This window comes from Gymnodraco acuticeps, unplaced genomic scaffold, assembly GCF_902827175.1.
Source record: "Gymnodraco acuticeps unplaced genomic scaffold, fGymAcu1.1, whole genome shotgun sequence".
Classification (NCBI taxonomy): domain Eukaryota; kingdom Metazoa; phylum Chordata; class Actinopteri; order Perciformes; family Bathydraconidae; genus Gymnodraco; species Gymnodraco acuticeps.
The window spans coordinates 918119-943070 of record NW_022992193.1 but is presented as its reverse complement, the minus strand read 5'-3'; the positions used below and the strand labels follow the sequence as shown (position 1 = coordinate 943070).

Below are 24952 nucleotides of genomic sequence, written 5' to 3'. Positions count from 1 at the left end.
AAGAGAAACTCGCAGCAAAAAATCCCTCAGCTAAGTCTGATGTTTTTGTGGAGGGAATAAAGAAAGCTGAATTTATATTTGCAGCAGTATTAGAATTTGTGGGGCTGCTAATGCCCAGAATGCAACATTTTTATAATCAGAATATCATATTCTCTGAATAAAATTGTGAAAGAAACCACCCGTGTGCCCTTGCAGCTTTTCCACAGTGTAGTTTCCATTGTTGAGTGGAATTCAAGCATAATAAGCTTGCCTTTCTTTTGGTTATGCTCCAATTGAGACACTTATTTTGCACAGATTGTCTTCAGGTCATCCAAAGAATAGTGTGTATTAAAATTGTTTCCAATCCATGGACACAAGTCATGTTGTCAGCCTGACCTGAAAGAGTTTCGGAGTAGATTTAAGAGTGGTTGAACCTGCTTGGCAACAGTTGTGTGACATGCCTTTGACATCAGGACAGCAGAAAGCTTACACATCTTCTGAAAACTCATCTTTCGACTTCAGTTTGTATCTTCTTGGTCGAATGCACTTATTGTAAGTCGCTTTGGATAAAAGCGTCAGCTAAATGCAATGTAATGTAATTAACCCTGTTTGTGTTCCTGATGTTCTCCATCCGTCTCTCCAGGTTCTTTACAACATGTTTTCCTTTCTGGCCGACATGCCAGTTGTTGAATCCACTGATGTGTTCCTGGGGGTGGCCAGGTTCTTCATCGTGGCGGCTGGAGGCATCCTCTTCGGTCTCCTGTTTGGATTTGTGGCTGCGTTCACCACATGCTTCACCCACAATGTGCGCCAGATCGAGCCCCTCTTTGTCTTCATGTACAGCTACATGGCGTATCTGGTGGCAGAGTGTTTCGCCATCTCCAGTGTGTTGGCGTAAGTGTAGGAGAATCATTTGGAAGTACAATAATGACATTTAGGATATCCTTAAAGGTCACCTATTATGCAAAATCCACTTTTTACATCTTTTATACATAAACATGTGTCCCCTGAAGAGATTCTGAAAGTTTCAGGAACAAAGATTCTCTCTCTTTTTGTCCTGAGCTATTTACATAAAAACCTGTCTGAAAATGAGCTGATCAGATTTTGGCCACTTTATGATGTCATAACGATTTTTTGGTTTGTGTAACTATTAACCAATCACCAACCAAGGTAACCCCCCCCCCCCACCTTATCACCTGAATCTCCTGCTAGAGCACCATTGAGTTATCTGTAACCAAATCTCTCTCAGAGGGGTGTGGGGAGGGGCTCCTTATTTTCATCTAAAGTAACAGACAGAGAATCAGCACTTTGGAAACAGGGCTGAAACAGAGGGGATTATGGGATGCTACAATGATCTGTTTGGTGTTTCAAGCCAAACACTTGAGACATATTAATGAAAAACAGTATAATAGGGGACCTTTAAGTTTGCTTATGATAATCGACCATGTGTTCTGCAGCATCATCACATGTGCCATCACCATGAAGCACTATGTGGAGGAGAACGTATCGCAGAGATCCTGCACCACCATCCGCCATGTGGTCAAGATGCTGGCCACCGTCTCCGAAACCCTCATCTTCTTCTTCCTGGGTGTCGTTACGATAACCACGGAGCACCGAGTGGAACTGGGCCTACATCGTGTTCACGCTGCTGTTTGCCTTCATCTGGAGAGGGCTTGGTGGGAGGCTTAAAATCAATTCTAAAAACTCTCCTCTTAAATGAGTGCTGTTTGTCAATTTCTCTGATTGTCTTGCAGGCATCCTGGTGCTAAACCCTCAGATCATCAACCCGTTCCGTACCATTCAGTTCACCTTCAAGGACCAGTTTGGCCTCGCCTACGGAGGCCTGCGAGGGGCACTCTGCTTCGCCTTGGTCTTCACCTTGCCCCGATAACATCAACAGGAAGAACCTGTTCGTCACAGCGTCCAATTGCCTTGTCATTATATTCCACAGTGTTCTTACAGGTGAGCCTGAGAACAACCTTCAATTGTGCATTTATCATGTTCAAAGTACATGTATTAGCTTTTTCTTTAATAACTTTGACAGTTACGTGTTTCTGTTTTTGAGGAACACGTAATTCTTAGTGGAAACCTCTTAGTGGAAACCTCTTAGTATGAAAATCTCTTAGTATGAAAATTGAAGCCAATTAGGAAGTGCCTTAGACCTGCATTATTATTTATTTTTTAAATAGTCAGAATTCAGTTCCATCAAAGATGTTTTTTAATTCACAATAAATGTGACGTAAATGTACACAAAGGAAACCACACATTTTGAAAATTTGACATTAAAGTCACTGTGATGAAAATGTCTGTGCAGCAATGCAAAGGAAATTATGGGTCTGTGCAGCAATGCAAAGGAAATTATGGAAGCTGGATCGTCTTTAGTCAAACACCGATATTTATTGAGAGAGAATACAGCCGGAGAGTTCACAAGGTAAATTCACACTTTCATGCAAAGCAACCAAATCAACTCGGAAGACAAAGGAGACAGAAACACAGATCTATACATGAAAAGAGGAGGGACCTATATTCCCGCCTGTCCCCCAACCATTACCAGACATCGGAACAAAGGCACCTTTGTATTGCAACTCCTCATGTTCCCAAACCCCTCACCCCCACAGGAAGTCAGAGGACCTCTTGACCTGTGTCCTCCTGAGGTTACACGCAGGATCACATTACAGGCAGGAGTATATGCGGTTTAACGAAAAGCATATCTTTGTGATTAACAGTTTCTCAGAAAGACTGAGAACCTCTAAATACACGGATCGGATTAAAATGTTCTCTGACAGTTTCACTCTTTTTATCAATTTATGATAACCAATTAACATTAGTCTAAGAATATTTCAGTCAATACTTAAATCAATAAGCGTCTTCAGAGTTGTGGGCTCACATACATCAATTACATCAAAAGTAAAACAAGATTGAAAACATGTCAATCACCATGATTGAACACAGTCAATCCTAATAGAAAAATCATCTCTCTTCAGTGTTTGGCATCATTTGTCAAAAGCACAATAATAAACACACATGAAATACAAAAATATAATAGCAAAATATATGTTTCAAAAATAAGATCTTTTATCATTTATCACTCAGTTAATCTCATTCATCAAACACAAATTCAAAATCAGCTTACATCTCAAAGATTTACTTCAAGGCAATTACTTATTAAAACACAATTAGAATTTAGGATTATAAGAAATCCAATTGAGGTATAAAATCAGAATCATGAGAGATCCAGCTAAGATTCCTAGTTAAGGTATAAATTCACAGTGATGAATCGATCAATCTGTAATCTGTAAAATTGCAGTGTCCTCAATCTTTAACATTACTTTACGTTTACTTCATTACGCTTTATTCAAGAGTAAGGCACTTAGTAGTACATATATTTCATTCAAATACATTTGTTCAAAATCTGAAAAGGAAAGAATCAGACATTTATTGTATAACAACCTGAAAAGGAAAAATCAAAACATCTGTTCTTTATTCAGAGTGCCAACTGTAATCAATATCAAAACATCTGTTCTTTATTCAGAGTGTCAACTGTAATCAATTTGTCAATCGCTGAATGGGGGTACCCATGTTGCAGAAACCGCGATGGAGACCCATGGGTCTGGAAACTCAGCGTCATACATCAACATTGTGTCATCTACAGTTGAATACCCCACTAGCCTCTGTGGGGCCTGGAGGGCAGTCTTGGCAACCCTTCGTATGGCTAATTTAACTACAGTGATCAAACAGATCACTAGGATTAGCACAACCAAGATAAACACTGAAACAGTAACAACAAATGTAACCAACCCCGCTCCCCAGGATCCAAAGGTTCCACTTAAATCCCAAATGTAAACCCATGAGTTTCATGCAATTCTTTTATTCCCCTAGCAGTATCATGAGCCATATCCATAACTTCAGGTGTAGCATCAGAGATGAAAGAACAACACTCAGATCCAATCACCTTGCATGTGCCCCCCTGAGCAGCTAGGAGAAGATCCAGTGCCTTACGATTCTGTAGTGCTACTGTCCTAACTTCCTGCAATTCTTTGTGTTCAGCTAACATCGCTGTGTTGGATACATTTAGATGGTGTTCTACAACTTTGGACAGTGTCACAATTTCCTGCTGAGTAACATAAATACCATACCAAGGCAAATATAGGCTAGCTATCTGTTGTCCTTGTGTAATGGACCTGCTGTTCCTGTGTAGAGAGGGAAGTATCGCTGCAATCTCATTAGCCTCTACTTTACGGATTAAAGGGATTAGGTAGGCTAGATAACAGGTGCCATAAAAAATGTCATAGGGCACACAGCCATACGCGTGATCCCCACAAACTAAGTAAACTCTCTGTGGGAGGGGAATTCTGGCTAAGTTTACCCTCACTATGGTATTACAGTCGCTGTGTCCCACATCTGGAGAGGTGTGAGATCCTACTTCATTCTGGAAACAGATGGACACATTCTTCCATTCATGCACCACAATTTGGGGGAACATATACTGAGCAGTCACGTGTAGGGGGCTTGCCTAAGGGTATTGGCTGCGTACAGTCATGTATTTTATTTTTAACCTCAACGGAGTCCACTGTTCTAGAGCCAAACCAGGGCACAACTGTTACCAAAGCTTCAACCAACAAAGATGGTGTGTGTGGTTGCATTGTACATGTTGGACTTGTAAAGTTAGCCGAACAATTAGTCTGAGCTAGAGCTAACTGGAATCTGTATTCAAAAGCTAGGTTAACATATTTCTTCACATATTAGTTTTAAAAACATCAACCGTTTGAAACCGTCAGGCAGGTAATTTTTATTTACTGTATCAACAATGAGAGAGACTAAGCCCTTGTACTGTAAAGGTTGCTCAGAGTCTATGGGGTAGGAAGGAGTGTAACAATCCTCAGCCTCATCGCTAATTCTGGATGCTATGTCATTCCAGCTCACTAGACCGTAGTCAGCTTTCGTGAAAGGAATTGGGCTAAACATGGGAGAATGCATGGATTCTGGCATATTTTGGCACAGCCAACAGTTGCTAACATTGCGTTCATGCGCGTAGTCTAACATTAAACTTACTGCAGAATTAGTTTTAGTTTGTTTAAAAGGAGTGATTAAGTCTGTTTTTGAAGAATCTACATCACCTCCTGATTGTTTAAGTGGAGTGGATAGAAAATCTGTTTTGCTATCTGGTCCAGTAACTGTGCATGCAGTGACACCTGAATTGGGAGCCTTGTAATCTGGTTTCCTCATTGTACATTTTACCTTATCAGTGTCTTGAACTGTTCTATAGTGCTACACCACAGTTCTGGGGGAATTTCTTCAATGGTGTTGAGAGCCATTCTTACCACCTCTGATGAGACCCTGAACCAATGGTACTGGTTCTTTGGATACATCTCCCACGTCGAGTAAACTAAGGACACAGGAAACACAATAATACAGTTAGATGAGTCACATATTGAAATTGGGCAGTTATAAGAAATAGTCTCTGATTTATGATCAGGGAGGGAGACAATCCTCCTGATTCTCCCTCCTTTTCTCTCTCTTAGTGTCTCTCGCACCATACTGAATGTCTGTGTGGTGATTGGATACAACCTGTCCTTGTCGCTAGGCACTGATTTGCCCGTTGGTGTTGTTTTGCCCTCAGGGTCTGGGCCCTGAGTGGTCAAGTCGTCTGCGCTCTTAGATAAGAGCACCTTATTTTCTCCCTCAGAGGGGCGAGAGCCCTCGCCACCTGTCGCTGGGATTTTCACAGCTTCATCTAGCAGGGCGTCCTTGGCCAGGTATAGTAAACCTAGAACGACTATGATGATGACTGCCTTCACATGCCAGCATCCGGTAGAGGAGAGAGACGACATCTGGAGGCGTGAATCCACTCCGCTCTACCTTGTACTCTCAGGGCTGTTCTGGTCACTATTAACACCTGGAAAGGACCTTTCCACCTGGGAGACAAAGCATCTTTTTCAAGCGATTTGATTAGTACATTATCACCAATCTGAAAAGGGTGGGTGGGCTCCTCACCAGGCTGGGGGAGCCTGTCAGCCACCTGCCTGTGAAACTTTCTCAACATGTCAGTTAGATATTTGACATAGTTAGTCATGTAATCATCTGTCCACAAAAGAGTGAGTTTGTGGGGTATTACTGGGGGGCTAGACCCTGTGAACATTACCCTTCCCATCAATACTTCGTGTGGGCTAAGCCCTGTCGTTGCATTTGGTGAGCTTCGGATGGAGCACAGAACTAGCGGCAGCGCGTCTACCCATTTTAGTCCTGTGGTCAACATTATTTTAGTGAGTTTCTCCTGTATAGTCAAGTTCATTCTCTCAACCTGACCTGAGCTCTGTGGATGATAGGGAACATGCAATTGCCATTTGAACCCTAACACTGTAACTAGACTCTGGGTTATCTTAGAAATGAATGCTGGACCTCTGTCACTGTTAATCCCTGCTGGAACACCAAATCTAGGGATAACATCTTTGAGAAGACACTTTACAACTGTTCTAGCGTCTTCTTTTCTGGTAGGGTAGGCCTCTAACCATTTGGAGAACTGGCACACTATTACCAAAAGATATTTGAATCCTTGGCATGGTGGCATATGCGAAAAGTCAATTTGCATATTTACAAAGGGCCCTGAGGGGGGCGGTAAGTGTTCATGCTGAACTGGACCACTTCTTCTTCTTGTCTGCTGGCATATCATGCATCTATCTACAAGGGTCTGTGTAGCTAGTGTGATGCCTGGAGCAAACCATTGTGACTTTATAATCCCATTCATCCCTCCTTTTCCTACATGTGATTTGCCATGTGCAACATGTGCCAAAACATGGAGGAATGAACGGGGACAGACCATCCGGACGTCTGGGTGGAGCCACAAGCTGGACTCAGCGTCAAGTGTACAACCTCGTCTTAGCCATAAATCTTTCTCCTTAACATCAGCGCGGGCTTGCATGTCCGCGACATCATTAAAGGAAGGCAAACAAATGGGTTCTGCGGGTTGTGTTGAGGGGCATTGGAGCACCATAGAAGAGCAGGAAACTGCTGCTTGTTTAGCCGCGGTGTCGGCTAACGCATTTCCACGTGAAATAGGATCATCAGAATTTGTGTGAGCAGCACATTTAACTACTGCTAGCTGTGCAGGGAGCAGGATAGCGTCTAATAGCTCAGCTACTAACGCATGATGTTGAATAGGCTTACCAGCCGATGTTAAGAAACCGCATTTTCCACAAGACACCAAAATCATGGCACACACCAAATGCATACCTGGAGTCTGTGAAAATGGTTGCAACTTTACCTTTAGCCAAAATACATGCCCTAAGCAGAGCATACAACTCTGCAGCCTGAGCCGACGTGCCATTTGGCAAGGCCCGGCTTTCTAAGACTTCCCAGTCGTTCACAACAGCATAGCCTGCTAAGTGTACTGTGTCAGACGGCCTGCTCGCAGACCCGTCTGTGTATAGAATCATATCTGAATTAGGGATAGGAGTTTGCAACATATCAGCTCTGGGGGAAGAAGACATGTCAATCGTTGTGACGCAGTCATGTGTTATTTCAAAATCTGGAATTGGCACCAGCGTAGCTGGGTTTAGGGGGGGAGCGTTTAAGAGTGATGTGTGAGCTTGAAAGAATTACCGCTTCATAACCAGATCGCCTTGCTGCCATCATATGCTGAGTAGCAGAGGTGTTCAGAATATGCAAAACTGCATGTGGGACATGTACTACACAGTCACTGGCCAGTACAATAGGAGAGGATTGTTTGATAACAATTGCCACTGAGGCTACTGCACGCAGGCATGAAGGCATACCAAGCACCACAGGGGAGAGTCGAGACGAATAGTATGCCACAGGCCGAAAATTAGAGCCATGCTTCTGTACCAAAATGCCTGTTGCAAAGCCCCCCTTTTCATGGATGTGTAGATGAAAAGGTTGATGGTAATCAGGGAGCCCCAGGGCAGGAGCCGATGTGAGGGCCTGCTTTAAGTCCTGAAAAGCTGTGTGCATGTCCTCAGACCATTGAACAATGTTAGGGGCGGCCTGCAGAGTGGCAGCACGCAGGACGGAGTCCATGGCAGCGTACTCGTATATCCAATGTCTGCAGTAGTTTGCCATGCCCAAGAAGGAAAGCATGTCCTTCTTTGTGCGAGGTGGTGGCACTTTGTTCAAAAGACAAATCCTTGCTGGCGAGAGGAGATGGTGTCCATCCCTCAGAATGTGACCTAAATACGTGACCTCAGTCTGGCAGTATTGCAACTTGGCCAGGGATGCTCTGTGTCCGCATTCAGAAAGTCTTTTCATGAGCAGAATGGAGTCGATGCGACAGGTGTCTTTGTTAGGGGACGCAATCAACAGGTCATCAGCATACTGAAGCAAGGAACTATCTCCTGTAAGGACCAAAGTGTCCAGATCTCTCTTAACAGCTGCTGCGTACACAGTAGGCGATTCAACAAACCCCTGTGGGAGGCGCGTGTATCAGAGTTCCCGTTAGAATATCTTTTCGCCGGTCAACATGTCCGTTAAAGTTTAAATCTTCCGGACAAAATGAGAAAAGTGCCGGTCAAAGGTCATCTTTGTTATTTATTGAGCTTTAAAACAAATTGATATGATTCAATATTAAACTAATTATAGTAGATTAACTACATTATTCAAAAGTGAACAGTAATTTACAATAACACGGGAATAATAAACGGAGCGCTCTCTCCCTCTCCTGACAGTCCGTCAGTATCATGCAGCTCGCGGATCAGTAATGAGTGACCCGACAGTGAAACTAAACATATCTATAACTAGTTACGGTAGTTTGAGAGGTAGGCTAATTAAAATAGCTACGTGTGATATTCTAACCTGAAGTGTGTGTTTTGTCCGCTCACCGCTGATCATGCAGAGCTGCGTGTCGACTCGTCAGCAGCAGCTGATCTCTCTCTCCCGTCAGATTAGACTTTACTCGCGTTCAGTGGCGTTTCTAGGTGTACAAAACTGGGGGGGCAGAAAGAGGTCGGGGGAGAGAGAGAGAGAGAGAGAGAGAGAGAGGGGGGACAGAGAGAGGGGGGGGAGGAGAGAGAGAGGGGGAGTGTCAAATTACATACTGAAGACCACAGGAGCAACACTGTGAGCGCATACATTTACGTACACAGCGTGGGGATGTCATAGTAATGCACCTTCATACATGGAGTAAAGGTCACCATCACAAAGTAATTCTTAACAATAACAACAACCGTAATGCTTTAGCATTAAAACACCATAGACTGTAAATATAAGGAAAACACAGACACTCATCATCGAGGTCACAATATCAATCGATCCAGCAGAGGCAAAACACAGAAGATCAACAAATATATGACATAAATGAACTTACCAAAGCTGAAGGCTCACTTGAAAAGAAAAGCGGCACGGCGGTCCTTCCTCTGACAGAATGTGTCTATCACTTTGGGGATGAAGTCCTGTAGTTGCTGGATCAACTGGCTTTCAATTGAAAGCATGGCCAATGCGTTAAGTCGCGGCTGTCCCATGGTGTTGCGAGTGAAAGTCTTTATCCTTTTGAGGGTGGAAAAGTTCCTCTCTGACTCGGATGTCGTCATCGGAGTTGTCACTATTATTTTGACCAAAATAACAGTCTCAGCAAACGTTTCCTCCGCCGTATGCCTCACTTATGGTGACCGCATCCCATCCTGGTTGTGCGCGTATATGCTTCATACACTGAAGTAGTGCATCTCGGGTCTCCCAAACCGCGTTCACAGTTCTGCTTTTAAAGTTCCATCTCACAGCCGGTGGCCGTGGGATGCGTCTCTGTGTTGCCTCTGCAAGAGCTGCAACACGTTTTGGAGCACCGGAGAAAAAAGTGGAAAAAGCAGTTAGATCTGCAAAAAACCCCTTCAGGATGCTCATCCTTGCTGAACACAGTTGCTGCAGGGTCAGGTTCAGTTGGTGGGCATAGCAGTGAACAAACTGAGCGTTTGGGTACGTCTCCTTCATCACCGTCTGTACCCCGCGCACGTTACCGCTCATGACGGCCGCCCCGTCATAGGTCTGAGCGATTAGCTTTTCTTTCAGCTTCAGGGGTTCCAGAACAGCCTTGATGCTGTTAGAGAGACCTACACCAGTTTTGTCCTTTACTTCCACAAACTCCAAAAAACGCTCTGTAACTGTGAGGTCAGGCATAATGTATCGCAGCACAATCACCATTTGCAATTTACAGGAGACATCGGTTGTCTCGTCGGCCTGGACGGCAACAAATGATGTGTTGTCCACTTGCTTGGCTATTTCCTCCCTGTACACATCATACATGCAGTCCAAGAGTTCATTCTGTATGGTGCTTGATGTCCCTTTGAAAACAAGCTGAGCTTCGTAGTGCCGTTGAAGCCTGGAATCGCCCTCACACATTGTCTCGAAAATTGACCTGAATATCCCTGGATTCAGAGAGTCCGCCGACTCGTTGTGGCCCCGCAGTGCTGTCTCACATTTCCCACACAGTTTAATACAGGTGATGATCCGACCAAGCACGTACCTGTTTTCTTCCACCTTCCTATTATGAGAATCAATGCCACGTCTGTAGGCGCTGTCAATCTGAGCTGCAACATTCACCCTTCCAAGTAATCCCAATTTTACGGCATTTTCCAAATGACTGTTGCTGCTCTCATGCTTCATTGTCCTCTCCGAAAGATGCTTTAAGTCCTTGTAACCTGTCCTCGACCAAGTACCTTGATCTTCACCAAAAAGCAGGCAAGGAAAGCAAAAGAGGGAATTCTTCTGGATGCTCGCCGTTAGCCATTTCTTTTTAGCAAACCACTCAGCGTTAAACCCACGTTTAACTTTGCCCGCAGTCTGGACCATTTGGAAATCCGGTGGATGGTGGGCTAAGTGTCTCAAATGTGTGCTCCAGTAAATGGTCAACTTCATTCATTTTCTTTCAGTTTTTTACTTCTTTTAATCGCTGGTGATGTTAGCTATATGCTGCTCTCTCGTCTCCTCTTCAAACTACACGTGACGTTTCGCAGCACTGCACACGTGAGTACTTACAGCCAATCAATTCTGAATTATGTGAGATGACGTATGGTGGGGATGGGAGCACTCTGCCCCTACGGTCATTATTTTTTTGCCACACACATTCAATAGAAAAATACTCTGAGCATGCGCAGTGTAGTTTTTACAATCACCGTTCACTTAGAATGTGAGAGGGAAGGGCAGGATCGGGTTTTGTCCCACATGGCTCTAAACAGCTCAAAACGGCACTCTAGACACTAATTAGAAGAACACAGACTAAAACAGAAATGTACAGACGAATCAGATTATTAAACATGACCTTAAAATATATTTTATATGTTTTTTTATTTATTTTTTAGTATTTTTTTGTAATCATTATTTGTAATACTTTCTTCTGACACTAGGTGGGGCTGTGCCCCACCTGCCCCTAATGACCCGCCGCCACTGCTCGCGTTTATGTCCATATTGATCAGATCCAGCTAGTTCTAGCTAATGATAGGACTACCTGCTTATTAAAAGACACCTACACAATAAGTGTCGCTATGCAACTGGGTGAGGCCACAAAGTATAGCGCAATATTATGCATTTGTTTACATGCCCACCGGAACCCCGAGGCATTACCAACAGACAACGCACAATCAACCCATACAGGACATCTCTTTCTCCACATGAAGTGTTAGACATTAGAATTGACTATTCTTGTCTGTCACATATTCTTTTGTCTGTCACATAAATGGTGCAAATTGCGCAACTGATGTGGTATTGCGCTAAACGGAAATTATTTTTAACGGACACTTTGACCGGTGAGATTTAGATGTGCCGGTCTTCAGCATATTTTACCGGTCGTAGTCCGGTAATTACCGGCTAACGGGAACTCTGGCGTGTATGTGATTTGTTTACCTCGGAATGTAAATGCAAACAGATACTGGCTGTCTGGATGCAAAGGAATAGAGAAAAATGCTGAACATAAGTCAATCACTTAGTAGGCTACTGAGTCTGGGGGCAGAGAAGCAAGGATAAAATTAGTGTCAGGCACTATTGGAGCTGTCGGAATGACAATAGCGTTAATAGCTTGCAAATCTTGGACAAAGCGCCACTCATCAGGGCGATTGTGCTTAGGTATGGGTAGAATTGGAGTATTACACGGACTGGTCGTGTAGATTAATACGCCCTGATCGAGCAGAGATTGGATGACTCCTTCAATTCCCAAAATGGCTCTATGGGGTAAATTGTACTGTCTGATAGCTGGCAATCTGGCATTGGCTTTAAGTGTCACTCTGTGTGGAGGGGCTGAAATAACAAATCCAACATGATTCTTGTGCTTGGCCCATAATGTGCCTGGAACCTCAGAGAAGTCCGAAGGGGGTCCATATTCTGTGAGAACAGGTGGTTGTAAGTGAAGAAATGTGCTTTGGGGGAGAGAAATTGGTTCAGCGAGACGCAGCATGTAATGCTCCTCTCCAAGGTTAATTAGATTAGGTGTGTGTGTGTGAGGGAGAGAAGCTGTTGCAGCTCCCAGCTGAGCATGGCAGTGGGCTGCCATAGCCCCCACCTCCTTAGGACTACTGCCTGGAGTGACAGCTAGTGTGTTGGCTAGTGTGACGTGAGGGGTAGTTTTTCCAACATGAAGGCCCTGCTGTGGGGGTGTGAGCCTAACCGGCAATGCGCACCCCTGGGGTCCTAAAAATAGAAACTGCTCGCATTCCAACTGATCTGAGCTGCTGCAAAAACCTCTTACTGATAGCGCATAGTCATCTGACGGGTTAAAAGCAGCTGTGCAGTGACAATTCAACACCGGCCGCATAAGAGACATTAAAGAAGCACACACAGGGGAAATGCTAGCAATTTTCTGAATCCCTGTTGTGGAGAAAACAGAAATCATGTTGAAATCTGGAAATGACCAACAATAAAGGTTGTCTTGAGATGATTGAATGAATTGGACAGCTTGATAGACTTTGCTGTCAGGAATAGTCAAAAACAATCCATCTGGAGTGCAATGTATTGTTGCCTGTAACTTACAAAGTAAGTCTCTGCCCATTACATTAATAGGACTTCCATCTGAAATAATGAAAGAGTGTTGCACATTTGACCCTTCGATTGAAACATTAGTACTCTCTGAAATGGGCTCGGACATAGGAATGCCAGAAACGCCCATTGTTGTAACAAAATCATTAGTTGCTTCACAGACTTTCTCCTTAGTACGTACTGTAGACAAGGTGGCTCCACTGTCAATCAAAATATCTACAGCCGTACCACTCAAATCAACGGGCATAATCGGATCTTCACGCGGGTTATTGGAAAGGCGAATTGTTGCTGCTTGAATGGGGAAATGCTGTGAATCTGATCCTATTTCTCCATGGTACCCCTATCTTCTATTAAATCCACTTTGCTGACCGTTTTGCCCATGTTGAGCCTGTCTGTCATAGTGTGGGGGCGGCAATAATGCAGGATGCCGGGGGGGCTGGAGAAGAGCAGGCAAGGATTGTGTGTTCTGCTGAGCCCCCCATCGCTTTTCGCACTGCCCCGCCCAGTGGTCCGTTGCACCGCAAACATGACATGGCATCAACTTTTTGGATTTTTTTTTCTGCTGCTGTCTGCTCTTGTTTTGATAACCTTGTGATGTTCCCTGATTTTGATACTGCTGTGTGCGGTGTTGTCCCTGAAACTGCTGGGAGTTATCCGCACCCTGATAAGCCTGTGTATTTTGAGGCAATTGTTGCAGCAGCTGGGCAATTCTGGGGGTCAGAAATATCTGGCTCCTATGCAGGGCACGCATTGTGGCTATCGTGAGTTTCCAGGTTTTAACTTGCCAGTCAGGAGTCGCCATCATGTAGGCTTGAGCTGTCTCTGGGATTAAATTATGTAACAAGCTCTGTATGGCGAACAAATCATTGCCCTCCCTTTTAATGCCTGCATTATATCCCACACTGTCATGAAACGCTGGATAAATTCTGGGACAGTTTCTGTTGGGTTCTGTACGCAAGCCATCACTTGGGAAAAATATGTGTGAGTCTTAGCGCATGCTCTAATAGCCAAAGCAGCGACGTTTTGAATCCACATATCGCAAGTCTGTGCCGGAGGCCAATCACCTGCAGGCGTACACTCAGGAAATTTAAACTTGTCTCTGCACGTGGGCCAATCTGCCTTGTATGTTAGGATTATCAGCTGTTTAACATCATGAACCAAACAGTTATAAACCGAGCAGACATTAGTCAACCACGACAGATACTCATCGGGGCTTTTAGTGGGACTGGGAGCGTGATTAGTGACATCAATGACCTCAGCGGGTGTCCATGGCTTAAAAACTGGAACCTCTCCTATCAGAATTTTCGGGGCGGTCACAGTTTCAGCAGAATTATTATTCTGAGATGTTTGCATTCTCGTGATCATTGTACGCTGGACAGTCTTTGGAAAACTGCTGCCGTACGGCGTCCCTGGGTAATCGTGTAAACGGAGTGGCGGAGTACGAGGAGAGGGGGTTCGCAACAGGCTGCTGTCTGAAGAATCCCCTTCACCCTCCGCTGCACTCTGCTCCTGCTGTCCTAAATCTAGTTCTCTATAATGTCCTGGCTGATATCTCAACCCATTTTCATTCATGATAGCTGCAGCTGTCATTAACAGATCATCATCGGAGTTTCTCGCAACGCGATTTGATAGTTCTGTCGCGGGGATTATTTTTGTACGGAGAGATACAGCCTGCTTTTCTTCCAGCAGCCCAGCGTCTGTTAAAATGCAAATGAGCTGAGACGGGCTGGGAGACTTCCCTTGTCTTTTCAACCAATCGTACATCACTGATTTAGCAATGGCTGCAACATATTTTCCGTGTCTTTCCTTAATTCTGGACATGTTCTCTGATTTAACATCAAAGCTAGGCTAAGCAAATGACAACTCGCCGCACATTTAGAAACCCTATCAATCAACGCTTTGAGCTCAATGGAGCCTCGCTCGGTGCCAACAGATTTTTCATTCTTTCGCTCATTATATCCTCTTTTCTCTGCAATAGACATCCAAGCTTTAACACATTCTTTCATATATCCTATGTCCCAGCAGGGGTTCGGATCATTTTCAACAAGTTTAAATGCCTGCCACAACACGGTCATGTCAAACGTACCGGTTAAAGGCCAATCAAATTGAATCTTCCCTTTCTGATTATTCTGTTGTGAGTGTTCACAAAGTAACGAGGTAAACGGCATAACTTTAGACCAATCCAAGCTTCTTCCGACAATTCCAGACGGCATATTAGGGGAAAACATGTGAGTGTAGTGGCTGTCTGTAATAGGATTTTTAGAAGGTGTGTTGGTGCGTGAATTCGTTTTCCTCTTACCAACTGAATCGTTTGTGGAGACAGTATTACCCATGTTTAACGGTTAGTACAATAAAACAAACACTGCAATTAGACAAACAAACATGAACTCGCAACAAACATCAGCGTGACAGCAAAACTCATCCAATTTAATTTAATCTGAATTAGGGAGATTTCAGAGGGGGTAGGGAAATATCTGTTTAATATGAGTGCCTTCTTACTCATATATACTTGTACAAGTGCTAAGAACGGAATCTGTTGAAGAGCAATAACTAATTTATTCTCAATCAACAACCACTATGCTAATTTAGTGGTGCTTTGCCCGTCCCGTCCGGAGAGCATAGACTTTTAATGTATCCAGTACCCTTTCTTCCAATAATAGCCAAATGTAACAACTCATCTGTTCATTTACAACGATGAAAACACAGCGCTATGTCACATACTCGCGTACCACCCTTCACATTAATGACCAATTAACCTATTCTGATGTGTGCATCCCGGGAAGGCGCCCAGTTTCTCCAGCAAGTAGGAAACTGCGGCGCGCCAGGCGACGCACGCACTTAGTTGTCTGCCCCAGTTTTGCCAGCAAAATAGTAGAAAACGGTCGCAGACAAAATAAATGCTTTTAGACCGTTTTGTTTAGTTCCAAATCGGCAATGGTGTGAGGAAAAGATATATGACACTCTGTGCTTTTTTTCTCTTCGCCTGCGGCTCCCCGCAGTGGGGGGTGTAATCACACACACACCCGTGCAGCAGCAACAGGCAGATTCGAGGCGAGTTGATTTAACCAGTTGACCGCTGAAATCTCCAGAATTCGGCAATTCGTTTCAATACAAATCTATCACATTTCTCCTAATGCAGAAGTCCACTTTACTGATGCTCTCTTTAAGGTCTCTCCGAATATTTGCTGTGTGTAATTGTCTGGTAATTTAATTCCAAGAAACACACACAGAGGAAATCGGTCAAAATCGATATTCCTAGGTTATTATTAGCCCCAAATATTCTTATTGTTTTTTACATGAGCTGTGCTTGCTCTGTAGGCACATGCCCCAGCAGCAATCACAGGGAAAATCGGCCAGGACAGAATCCCCATTTGACACCGATTCCCCAGGTTATGATTAAACCCCCAGATGTAGGCTAAAGAGTAGAGAAACCAAAAAAAAAAATGCAGCCGCTCATTTTCACAGGTAATTTTATGATACCGTCAATCACAGATTCTGGTAAGGCAATGTCCAAATATAGATTTGAAATTACACTTACCAGTTCTGAAGATCTTTTGGTATTCTGTTCGTGACGCAAATTTGTGATGAAAACTTCTGTGCAGCAATGCAAAGGAAATGATGGAAGCTGGATCGTCTTTATTTATTGAGAGAGAATACAGCCGGAGAGTTCACAAGGTAAATTCACACTTTCATGCAAAGCAACCAAATCAACTCTGAAGACAAAGGAGACAGAAACACAGATCTATACATGAAAAGAGGAGGGACCTATATTCCCGCCTCTCCCCCAACCATTACCAGACATCGGAACAAAGGCACCTTTGTATTGCAACTCCTCATGTGCCCAAACCCCTCACCCCCACAGGAAGTCAGATGACCTCTTGACCCGTGTCCTCCTGAGGTTACACGCAGGATCACATTACAGGCAGGAGTATATGCGGTTTAACGAAAAGCATATCTTTGTGATTAACAGTTTCTCAGAAAGACTGAGAACCTCTAAATACACAGATCGGATTAAAATATTCTCTGACAGTCACCATTTTTTGGAGGAAAATCTCTTTCATACAGTCTTTGATGACACACTAAGCACCAAACATAAGTGCAGAGAATAGTTTTTTATTGTTGTTTTAAAAAAACGATTTCAGGGCATCAGCATCCGTCCCATAGTAGAATATATGAACATCCGGAAAACCAACAAAGACCTGAACACCATCAACGTAGAGGTTCATTCCAGGGCAAGTATTTTCCTTTAAAATATTTAAATTCATATTTTTCATTCTGTCAAACACCCCATGTTTTAATGAGCCTACCTTTATGTTTCATGCAGATGATGGAGCACGTTGTTTGTGGTATTGAGGACCTTTGTGGACAATGGAGCCATTATTACTGGAAAGACAAGTAGGATTTATTCAATACCGACTATTTGAATTTATATTGAGTATTTATTTGGGTCTCATCCACATACATGTTGGCGGTTTTCTTTTCTTTGTCTTTTGTAAGGTTTAAGAAGTTCAATGACCGTGTTTTGAGGCGCATCCTGGTCCGAGACAACCGGGCTGAGTCCAGCATCGTGGCTCTGTACAAGCGATTGGAGCTGCAGAACGCCATTGGGTTACTGGACTCACCAATGGGAGACCTCAGTGCAGCGCCATCCATCGTCTCTCTGTAGTATGTTCAACAATGTCATTTATTACTAAAACATATGTAATATCTTGCTGTAAGGTAGCTAAACGTTTTATCCATAACCGCATCAGCTTAATGCATAAAACTAAATCTAATTGCTGATCTTCTGTTTCTCCCATTAGATGAATATTATCCCAATTGCCCATCTTAATGGATGGATTTTACATTTCAGCAGCATTCACTGTCTATTGCTCTCTCCTCCTTCTGTCAGCGACGAGAGGAAGGAAGCGTCTCGGCCTAAGAGGAAGTTCCTGGCTGGTGACGTGAGGAAAATGCACGACATCCTGTCAAAGAACATGTACAAGATCAGACAGAAGGTAAGTACAACTGCAGAGAAACATTTCTAAAGACATTAAGGCTGTGTTGATTCAATACCACTTAAAATGTTCTATGCATATTTGTATTCCTTTACCTGAAATAACATGTGCACATTTTGTCGCTTCCGAACTATAATGACTATTATTCCAGATTTTTCTTTTCTATGACGAAAGTGTTAGTCTGTCACTAAGCACTTTTTGTTTTCAATACTCTCCTCTTGTTGCTATGAGATGTAAATCTTCAAAAGTACTCCACAAACATATGGATTAAGCAAATGCCACACAACCAAATAGTGCATTTTGTGGTGACTTTTTTCGGATCTATATCACAGAAGAAGACATATCATACTTTGGATACAAATCTATTTTATACATGTTTTCCAGACGATGGCGTACACCAACAAATACAATCTGCCCGACGACACCCGAACCAAGGAGATTCTGATTCGCCGCCATGCGAGCATCAGACGCAGCCTGCGTGCTGAAAGTTTCCGTGAACCGGTAGGTTTTAGAGGTCAAAAATACTTTATTATTCGCCTATAGCTGCTTAAAATGTATTCTCCCTCCTCTTCCAGTCTGCACAGAACACCTTCAAGTCTCAAAAGTACTACTCCCTGCAGCCTGGTGGTAGTCTGGAGACTGCCTTTGAACTAAGAAGAAGAAGTAATGGTGAGTTTATACCATAGACTGTTTTACACCAAGCAACCGTAGCAATCAATTAACCCTAACCATTCTTAGTCAACTGGTTTCCAAAATAAGTCCAATTGTATAGAAGTCTATAAGAAAATGACTCTTTTCACCTGATTAAATACCTCAATTATGATTTTCCTAATGAGTTTATGGTCTCAAGTCTTCTTTAATACAGCACAGTTATTTTAGAGTAACTAAAAGACAAAGCAGGCTATGAGGGCGTGTCCAGCTTGTGATTGACAGGCTTTTAACACTTGATCTTGTACAATTTGGGCGTTATCGTGTTACATCTTTAACCCTTTAAGAAACGGTTTCAGTTCATACGAAATGTTTACATTGTGGTTGCCTGAACAGCATTCGTTTGTACTTTTTTCCACCCTTGTGTCACATCTGGTTAAATACAACAACATGGCGGAGCTAAATCCAAAATGTAGGCTTTAAAATCCACAAAGCAATGGCTGAGGTCACTTAGTTACTCTCACTTCTTATACAGTCTACCATTAAAGAGGTTTTTTGTTCAAATTAACACTTAAATGCTGACACTTTTTTTTTACGACATATGGAGGTGCTGACGTGGACCTATCCGCCCGACCACAGTCCTCCGATGTGTCTACACGCTCCTCATCCCGCTCTTTACTCCCCATGAGGAGGCTGAACACCATCAAGGAGTCTGGAGGAGCAGTGGAGCCGCCTGCTGTTCCCCCCCACCCACACACAGATCAGATAGACGGAGATAAAGACCCCCATGAACCCATGCAACCTCCCCAGCTACCACCACCGGGTGGCTGGGTACGGGAGAACCAGAATGGGGAAGGAAACCCCCTACTCAGACACCCGTCACAGGGGTCTCGTGGGTCGGTGAGCTTTTAACTGATCATAACAGACAATAAAAAGCTGCCCTGGAGGAATATGTTTAAAAAACGTTTAACTTTGTTCCTCCATTGGTACGGGTGGATTTTGTATACAGAAGAACACAATAGTATTTATTTTTGTATATGTTTTTTATTGTTTTAGTTCCATTTGTCAATTAAAGGGAGTCAGCAAAGTCATTAGTTTAAATAAATACATGTTGCTAAAAAATACTGTAATAAGAATAAATGCAAAAAGTATTACTTATTTGTACTTCATACAACGTAGAGGTACTCATTGTGGATGCCAATATTATATACTTTTACTCTACTGTATATATTTTTGAGAACATTAGTTACTATGCATAATCAGATTACATTTTACAGAATATAAATGAACTAATAAATGATGTTATTATATTGATATGATAAACTTTAAGAATGGCTTTTTTCTAAATCATAATTGTCTTTCTTTGCAGCCTGCTACCCAGGGCCGTTTCTTCCTATAGGCGGACTATGCGGGGGCATTTTTTTTATTCATCCGAAAAAAACAAAAAGTTTAATTCATACACACAAAGATGAACAAAATTAGTAGAAGCGGGAGGGCTGAAGCATAGCTTGTGGAAAGTAGCCCTCCCGTGCATCATCCTAATACAGCGGCATTATTGCGTCAAAAACGTATAGAAATGAAGGAGTACAAAGAAATAAAGAAAACAGGAGAAAAAATTAAATAAAAGTTAGGGCAGGAAAACAATAAATGAAAACTAGATATAGGGTCATTTTCTGCACATGTCAATAGCAGTCACTATCTTTTTTTGGAAATTAAAATACTATATATAAATATATACATAGGTACACATGTACTTGGCAAATTAAAAATAATAATAATAATAATATATGCATAATTGCATATAAACATTGTGAACACTTAATTTCAAGTTACTTTTTTTTACATTCATATGTTCACGCTGTGGTTTGGAACTGCTTTTGAATGTTATTAGGCATTTTCTTATGGAAAATGTTGTGCATAATCAGTACTGTTTTAAGCTGTACTATCTCAACACATTTTAATATATTGAGTTTTTTTAGATATGGGAGTTGTGTGTTCATATTTACCAACACCACAGACTATTCGTAATACTTTATTTTGGGATGTTATTATTTTTTGTAGATTTGTTGAGTACGTGTTTCCCCATATTTCGGAGCAGTAGTAAAGGTAAGGGAGAAATAGACTGTTATAAAGAGTATTTTTCTTCAAGAATGTTCTTAGTATGATACAAAATACCTATTGTTTTTGACAGTTTAGTCTGTACATAATTTATATGGTGCTTCCAATTCAGTTTTTCATCAACAAGCAGTCCTAAAAATGTACATGCACAAACTTTTTACATCTCGGTATTCCAAATCCGTATAATGCAGTCATTTCTACTCTCAGACTTTGTATTGAATAACATGTAATTTGTTTTGGCCACATTAAGGGATAATTTATTAACTGCAAACCAGTTACATAGTATTTCTAATTCTGAATTCACAATTTTAACAAGATCGTCAAGATTATGATGGGAGCAGAGAATTCAAAGTTCAGGTTCAACCTCAATATATTTGGGGAGAATTAAAATGAGCCGTCTTTTTTTGTAGACAGCCAAGCCCCCTCCTGTGTTCGGTGAAGCATTATATGCTTACACATCCAATGTAGGATATAAACACGACTAAACTGCAATGATAGCAAAGCTGTGGCTTGTGTTTTTGGGGTAATAAAGTCCAAATCATTGTTGGGCTTTCAGCCAATGAGTGACGTCTGAGGAAGATGAAAAATGTAAATTAAACATTGTTGAGAAAATGCTGCATCTCTTGCATTTATTGACATAGAGGAGCCTTATTGTTTACCTTTTTAATATCATTTTTTGTAATATTCAATTGCTTGGTTTTCGTGAAATTAGCCTGTTTTCCTATTAAAGTGTAACAGATTGATGCATCTCCACAGATCATCTTAAAGGCTTCGGAATCCCCCCCCCCCCATTGTAGTTAAAAAACTGTAAAAACTAGGGCCCCCAAACAGCATCTTGCATAGGGCCCCCAAAAAGCTAGAAACGGCCCTGCTGCTACCCTTACAAAGCATATAATTGCGTCTTGTTTATTTAATCCTCTGAGTTTTCCTTCTGGATATAGATTCAGTTAGAGTACCGGATGCATTTGGAAGTGGAGTAATATTACACTTTTGTTTTCCACCATTTAAAGAGTGCATTTGAAACCAGGCAGACGACCCGGATAGAAGACATGAGCACTAAACACTCTGCCCTCGTTTGTTTTAACGTCCTCTTTTATTATTCCATCCGACTGTCTGACGGCCGTTTACACCAGCATCGTATTTCAAAGTTCGCATCATTATATCTTTATATCTGCCAGGAACTGATCATCGTCTTTCTAAAATGTGCTTCAAATAGGCCTACTCTTTGTTCCACTTTACATTCAGCACTTAAACTGCATTTTCTGAAACAACTTCCATACTTACTTACATTACACTGAATTAAGAGTGCATACGTGGGATTTTTATAATATTTCTTGATTAAAACAGAACAAAAAACTGTTATTATGATCATTTCTATCTTACAGGTAGGGTAGGTCATTTTGGAGAAACCAGCTCGAGTGCGCTAGAATTTGAAAATACACAGCCGGAAAAAATCTGCCACTTCCTTACAGAGCCCCTCCTCCAACACACACAAACGCGCACATGACCAATGAGGGCACGAGATAAGTTTGTGCACAGATGGAAGGCTGACAGGCAGGTAGGCCAGTTATTTTAGCCGAGCCGGCTAAAATGATTGGTCGTGCTTTTTACAGTACTACGGCTTCCACAGATGACTTTTTTTTATGGATTATTTTGTCACTTAAGATATTCATTGCTATCGGGATGTTAAGAGCATTCCATGGAATATAACAAAGTGTATCTCGAGCCGGTTTCTCAAATTTACCTACCCCACCTTTAATTTCTATCCAAAATTTGTATTTTTCATTTAAAAAAAGAAAATATCTTTACAACAAATTAACTAACAACATTAACGTACATATTACCGGTTTGAAGAGATGAATACAGTTAAGTATTAAGAAAATAATACACAAATATAGAAACCAGATAGAGCAGGGCGTCACGTTCTGTCTTTGTTTCCCTGTCTCTGTGTTCACCCCTGTCTTGCCTGTTGCTTCCTGTCTCTGTGTTCCCTCCTACCCGATTAGCTGATTGTGTTCACCTGGTGCCCCTGTGTTTTCTCCTCCCTCCTCACCTGTGTCTTGTTTGTGTGATTAGTCTTGTGTGCATTTAAGTTCTGGTTTTTCTGTCTGTCTTTGTGAGATTACTGATGTTGTTGGAAGGTTTTTGTTCAGAGGGTTTTTTGTGTTTTTGCCTTGCCTTATTTTACTTTGTTGCTAGTTCCGCAATAAAAGTATTTTGGATTTGGAAATTCTGCATTTGGGTCCTGTGTACCTTGCCCTCCAGCCGTAACACAGGGGTGTCAAACTCAATTTCATCTCGGGCCACATCAGCATTATGGTTGCACTCAAAGGGTCGGTTTTATATATAAGACTATATAAATATACATATATATAAATATTTAATATATATAAATAATGTATTATATTACATTATTGCCTCTGCATTGGATTATTATCGGATAGGGTAATAACTTCATAACTACGTCTGAAAGCAGAAGTCTAGAGCAAATAATTGCAAGTCTCTTCAGTGAGAATGTCACAAAATGATTTAAAAAGAAAAGCCAAATTCTGGAGAAAAAGTCAAAAGAAAAAAAAAGAAATGACATTTTGAAAAGAAAGTCAGATTCTGAGAAAAAGTCAAATTCTAAGGAAAAAAGGCATATTTTGAGATGCATTGTGGGACATGTAGTTTATGGGCAACGTGCTTCTGTAAATCGGCCTGTAACCGTATAATAAACATATTATAATCTTTGCAAGCTCTTGTGGGGCCACATCAAGTGAAGTCACGGACCGGATTTGGCCCCCAGGCCTTGAGTTTGACACCCCTGAGATAGAGTTAGGGTGAAATCATTTTAAGGGGGACAGGCAGAAAACATGTTTGTGTATCTTAAAACAAAAATAGTATATGGCATGTTGCTGCGTTAAAATCAACAAAAATAATCGAAGTCAATATATATATATAATACCTTGTTTGTTTTGTTTACCTCTAAGCAGAACAAGTAATGTTCTCATAATGCAGGCACCCTTTCCTGCAAATGTAAGCATTAGAATGTCGTGGCATTTACAAGGAACAGAAGCAATGTTTCATTCAGTGTAAACGCTTCCCAATGAGACATTAGTCTTCATCTCTTCCTGCTTAGCTGCTCTTATTAAAGATTAGATTCATTTCCTTACTTACTGAAAATCACCACAGTTTGAAAGTAACTGTTTTTGTAATGGACTTAAGGGGAAACTCATGTTTAATGCACAAAATGGAAATATTAGTGGAACTTATGATGATACATGTCAGTTTAAGTACATTTAAATAGAGACTAATGAGGTGTATGCAATTATTATGTGTCTTCCTGGTCGAATGTACTTATTGTAAGTCGCTTTGGATAAAAGCGTCAGCTAAATGCAATGTAATGTAATGTAATATTATGGCTGTTCATCTCCCCACAGTCAGACATATTGCTCTTAATGAAGCGTTCCAACTTAATATCAATTAACATCAAATGCAATTTTTCTCGTCTTAATTTGTTTCCCATATAATAGTTCCATGTTGAGCAAAGTTCTGCAGTTTTCAAGCCGCATATGGCGAACAAATAACCTCTAAATACAGAAGTAGCACTTACATATTGTTATATATACGGCAGCTATTATTTAGAGTCATTAAGAAAATAAATCAAATCAATAAAATTGGTTTGAAGATATATTTTGTTGTCATGTTGGGCCTTTTCCTGCCTGATTGTTACATTAATTATATTTAATAACTACTGAATATCACAGCAACAAACATAATGGCTTACATTAAAGAACACAAACCCTTAAATATTATATATAACTTAATTAAACAGTCACCATTACAATAAAGGGCAGTAAATGTAAAAATAAACAGGGTCGATGATAGCTTCCAACAAAAGACAATACATATTATTAGTGGCACGGGAAAATCGCCAGCTTATCAAATATGAATCAGGATCATACATTTTGAATGGAACATTTTACTGAGCTAGTGGTCTGGGAAAAGGGATGAAGATGTAACATGTGTACCCATGAATAGGATGTTTTGTCACAGAAGACTATTATCTTAAATAAAAAGTTTAAATGATTCTTACAAAATGAATGATTGCTTCAGATTTGAGTAACTGTTTGCCCTGATTTAAAGTGTAACAATATGTTAAGTGCACTTACTATTTTAAAAAGCGAGCATCATTTGAACATACTGAAATCATCACTATGTTAATTTATTTAACCCTCCTGTTGTCTTCGGGTCAAATCTGA

General features: G+C 41.6%; 1 protein-coding gene across 1 annotated transcript in view; it reads left to right on the top strand.

Annotated features, from left to right (window-relative positions):
• The window catches only part of LOC117539296 (sodium/hydrogen exchanger 2-like), a 20856-nt gene extending 852 nt beyond the window's left edge, over window positions 1-20004 (top strand). Inside the window, 15 exon segments of the mRNA XM_034205408.1 lie at window positions 623-873; window positions 1437-1593; window positions 1595-1655; window positions 1734-1866; window positions 1868-1941; window positions 5246-5360; window positions 5502-5577; window positions 17055-17177; window positions 17270-17340; window positions 17443-17610; window positions 17837-17942; window positions 18327-18443; window positions 18518-18611; window positions 19198-19490; window positions 19960-20004. Coding sequence (XP_034061299.1) covers window positions 623-873; window positions 1437-1593; window positions 1595-1655; window positions 1734-1866; window positions 1868-1941; window positions 5246-5360; window positions 5502-5577; window positions 17055-17177; window positions 17270-17340; window positions 17443-17610; window positions 17837-17942; window positions 18327-18443; window positions 18518-18611; window positions 19198-19490; window positions 19960-19989 — 1869 coding nt within the window. The 3' untranslated portion in view covers window positions 19990-20004.
• Window positions 20005-24952: the final 4948 nt, after the last annotated feature.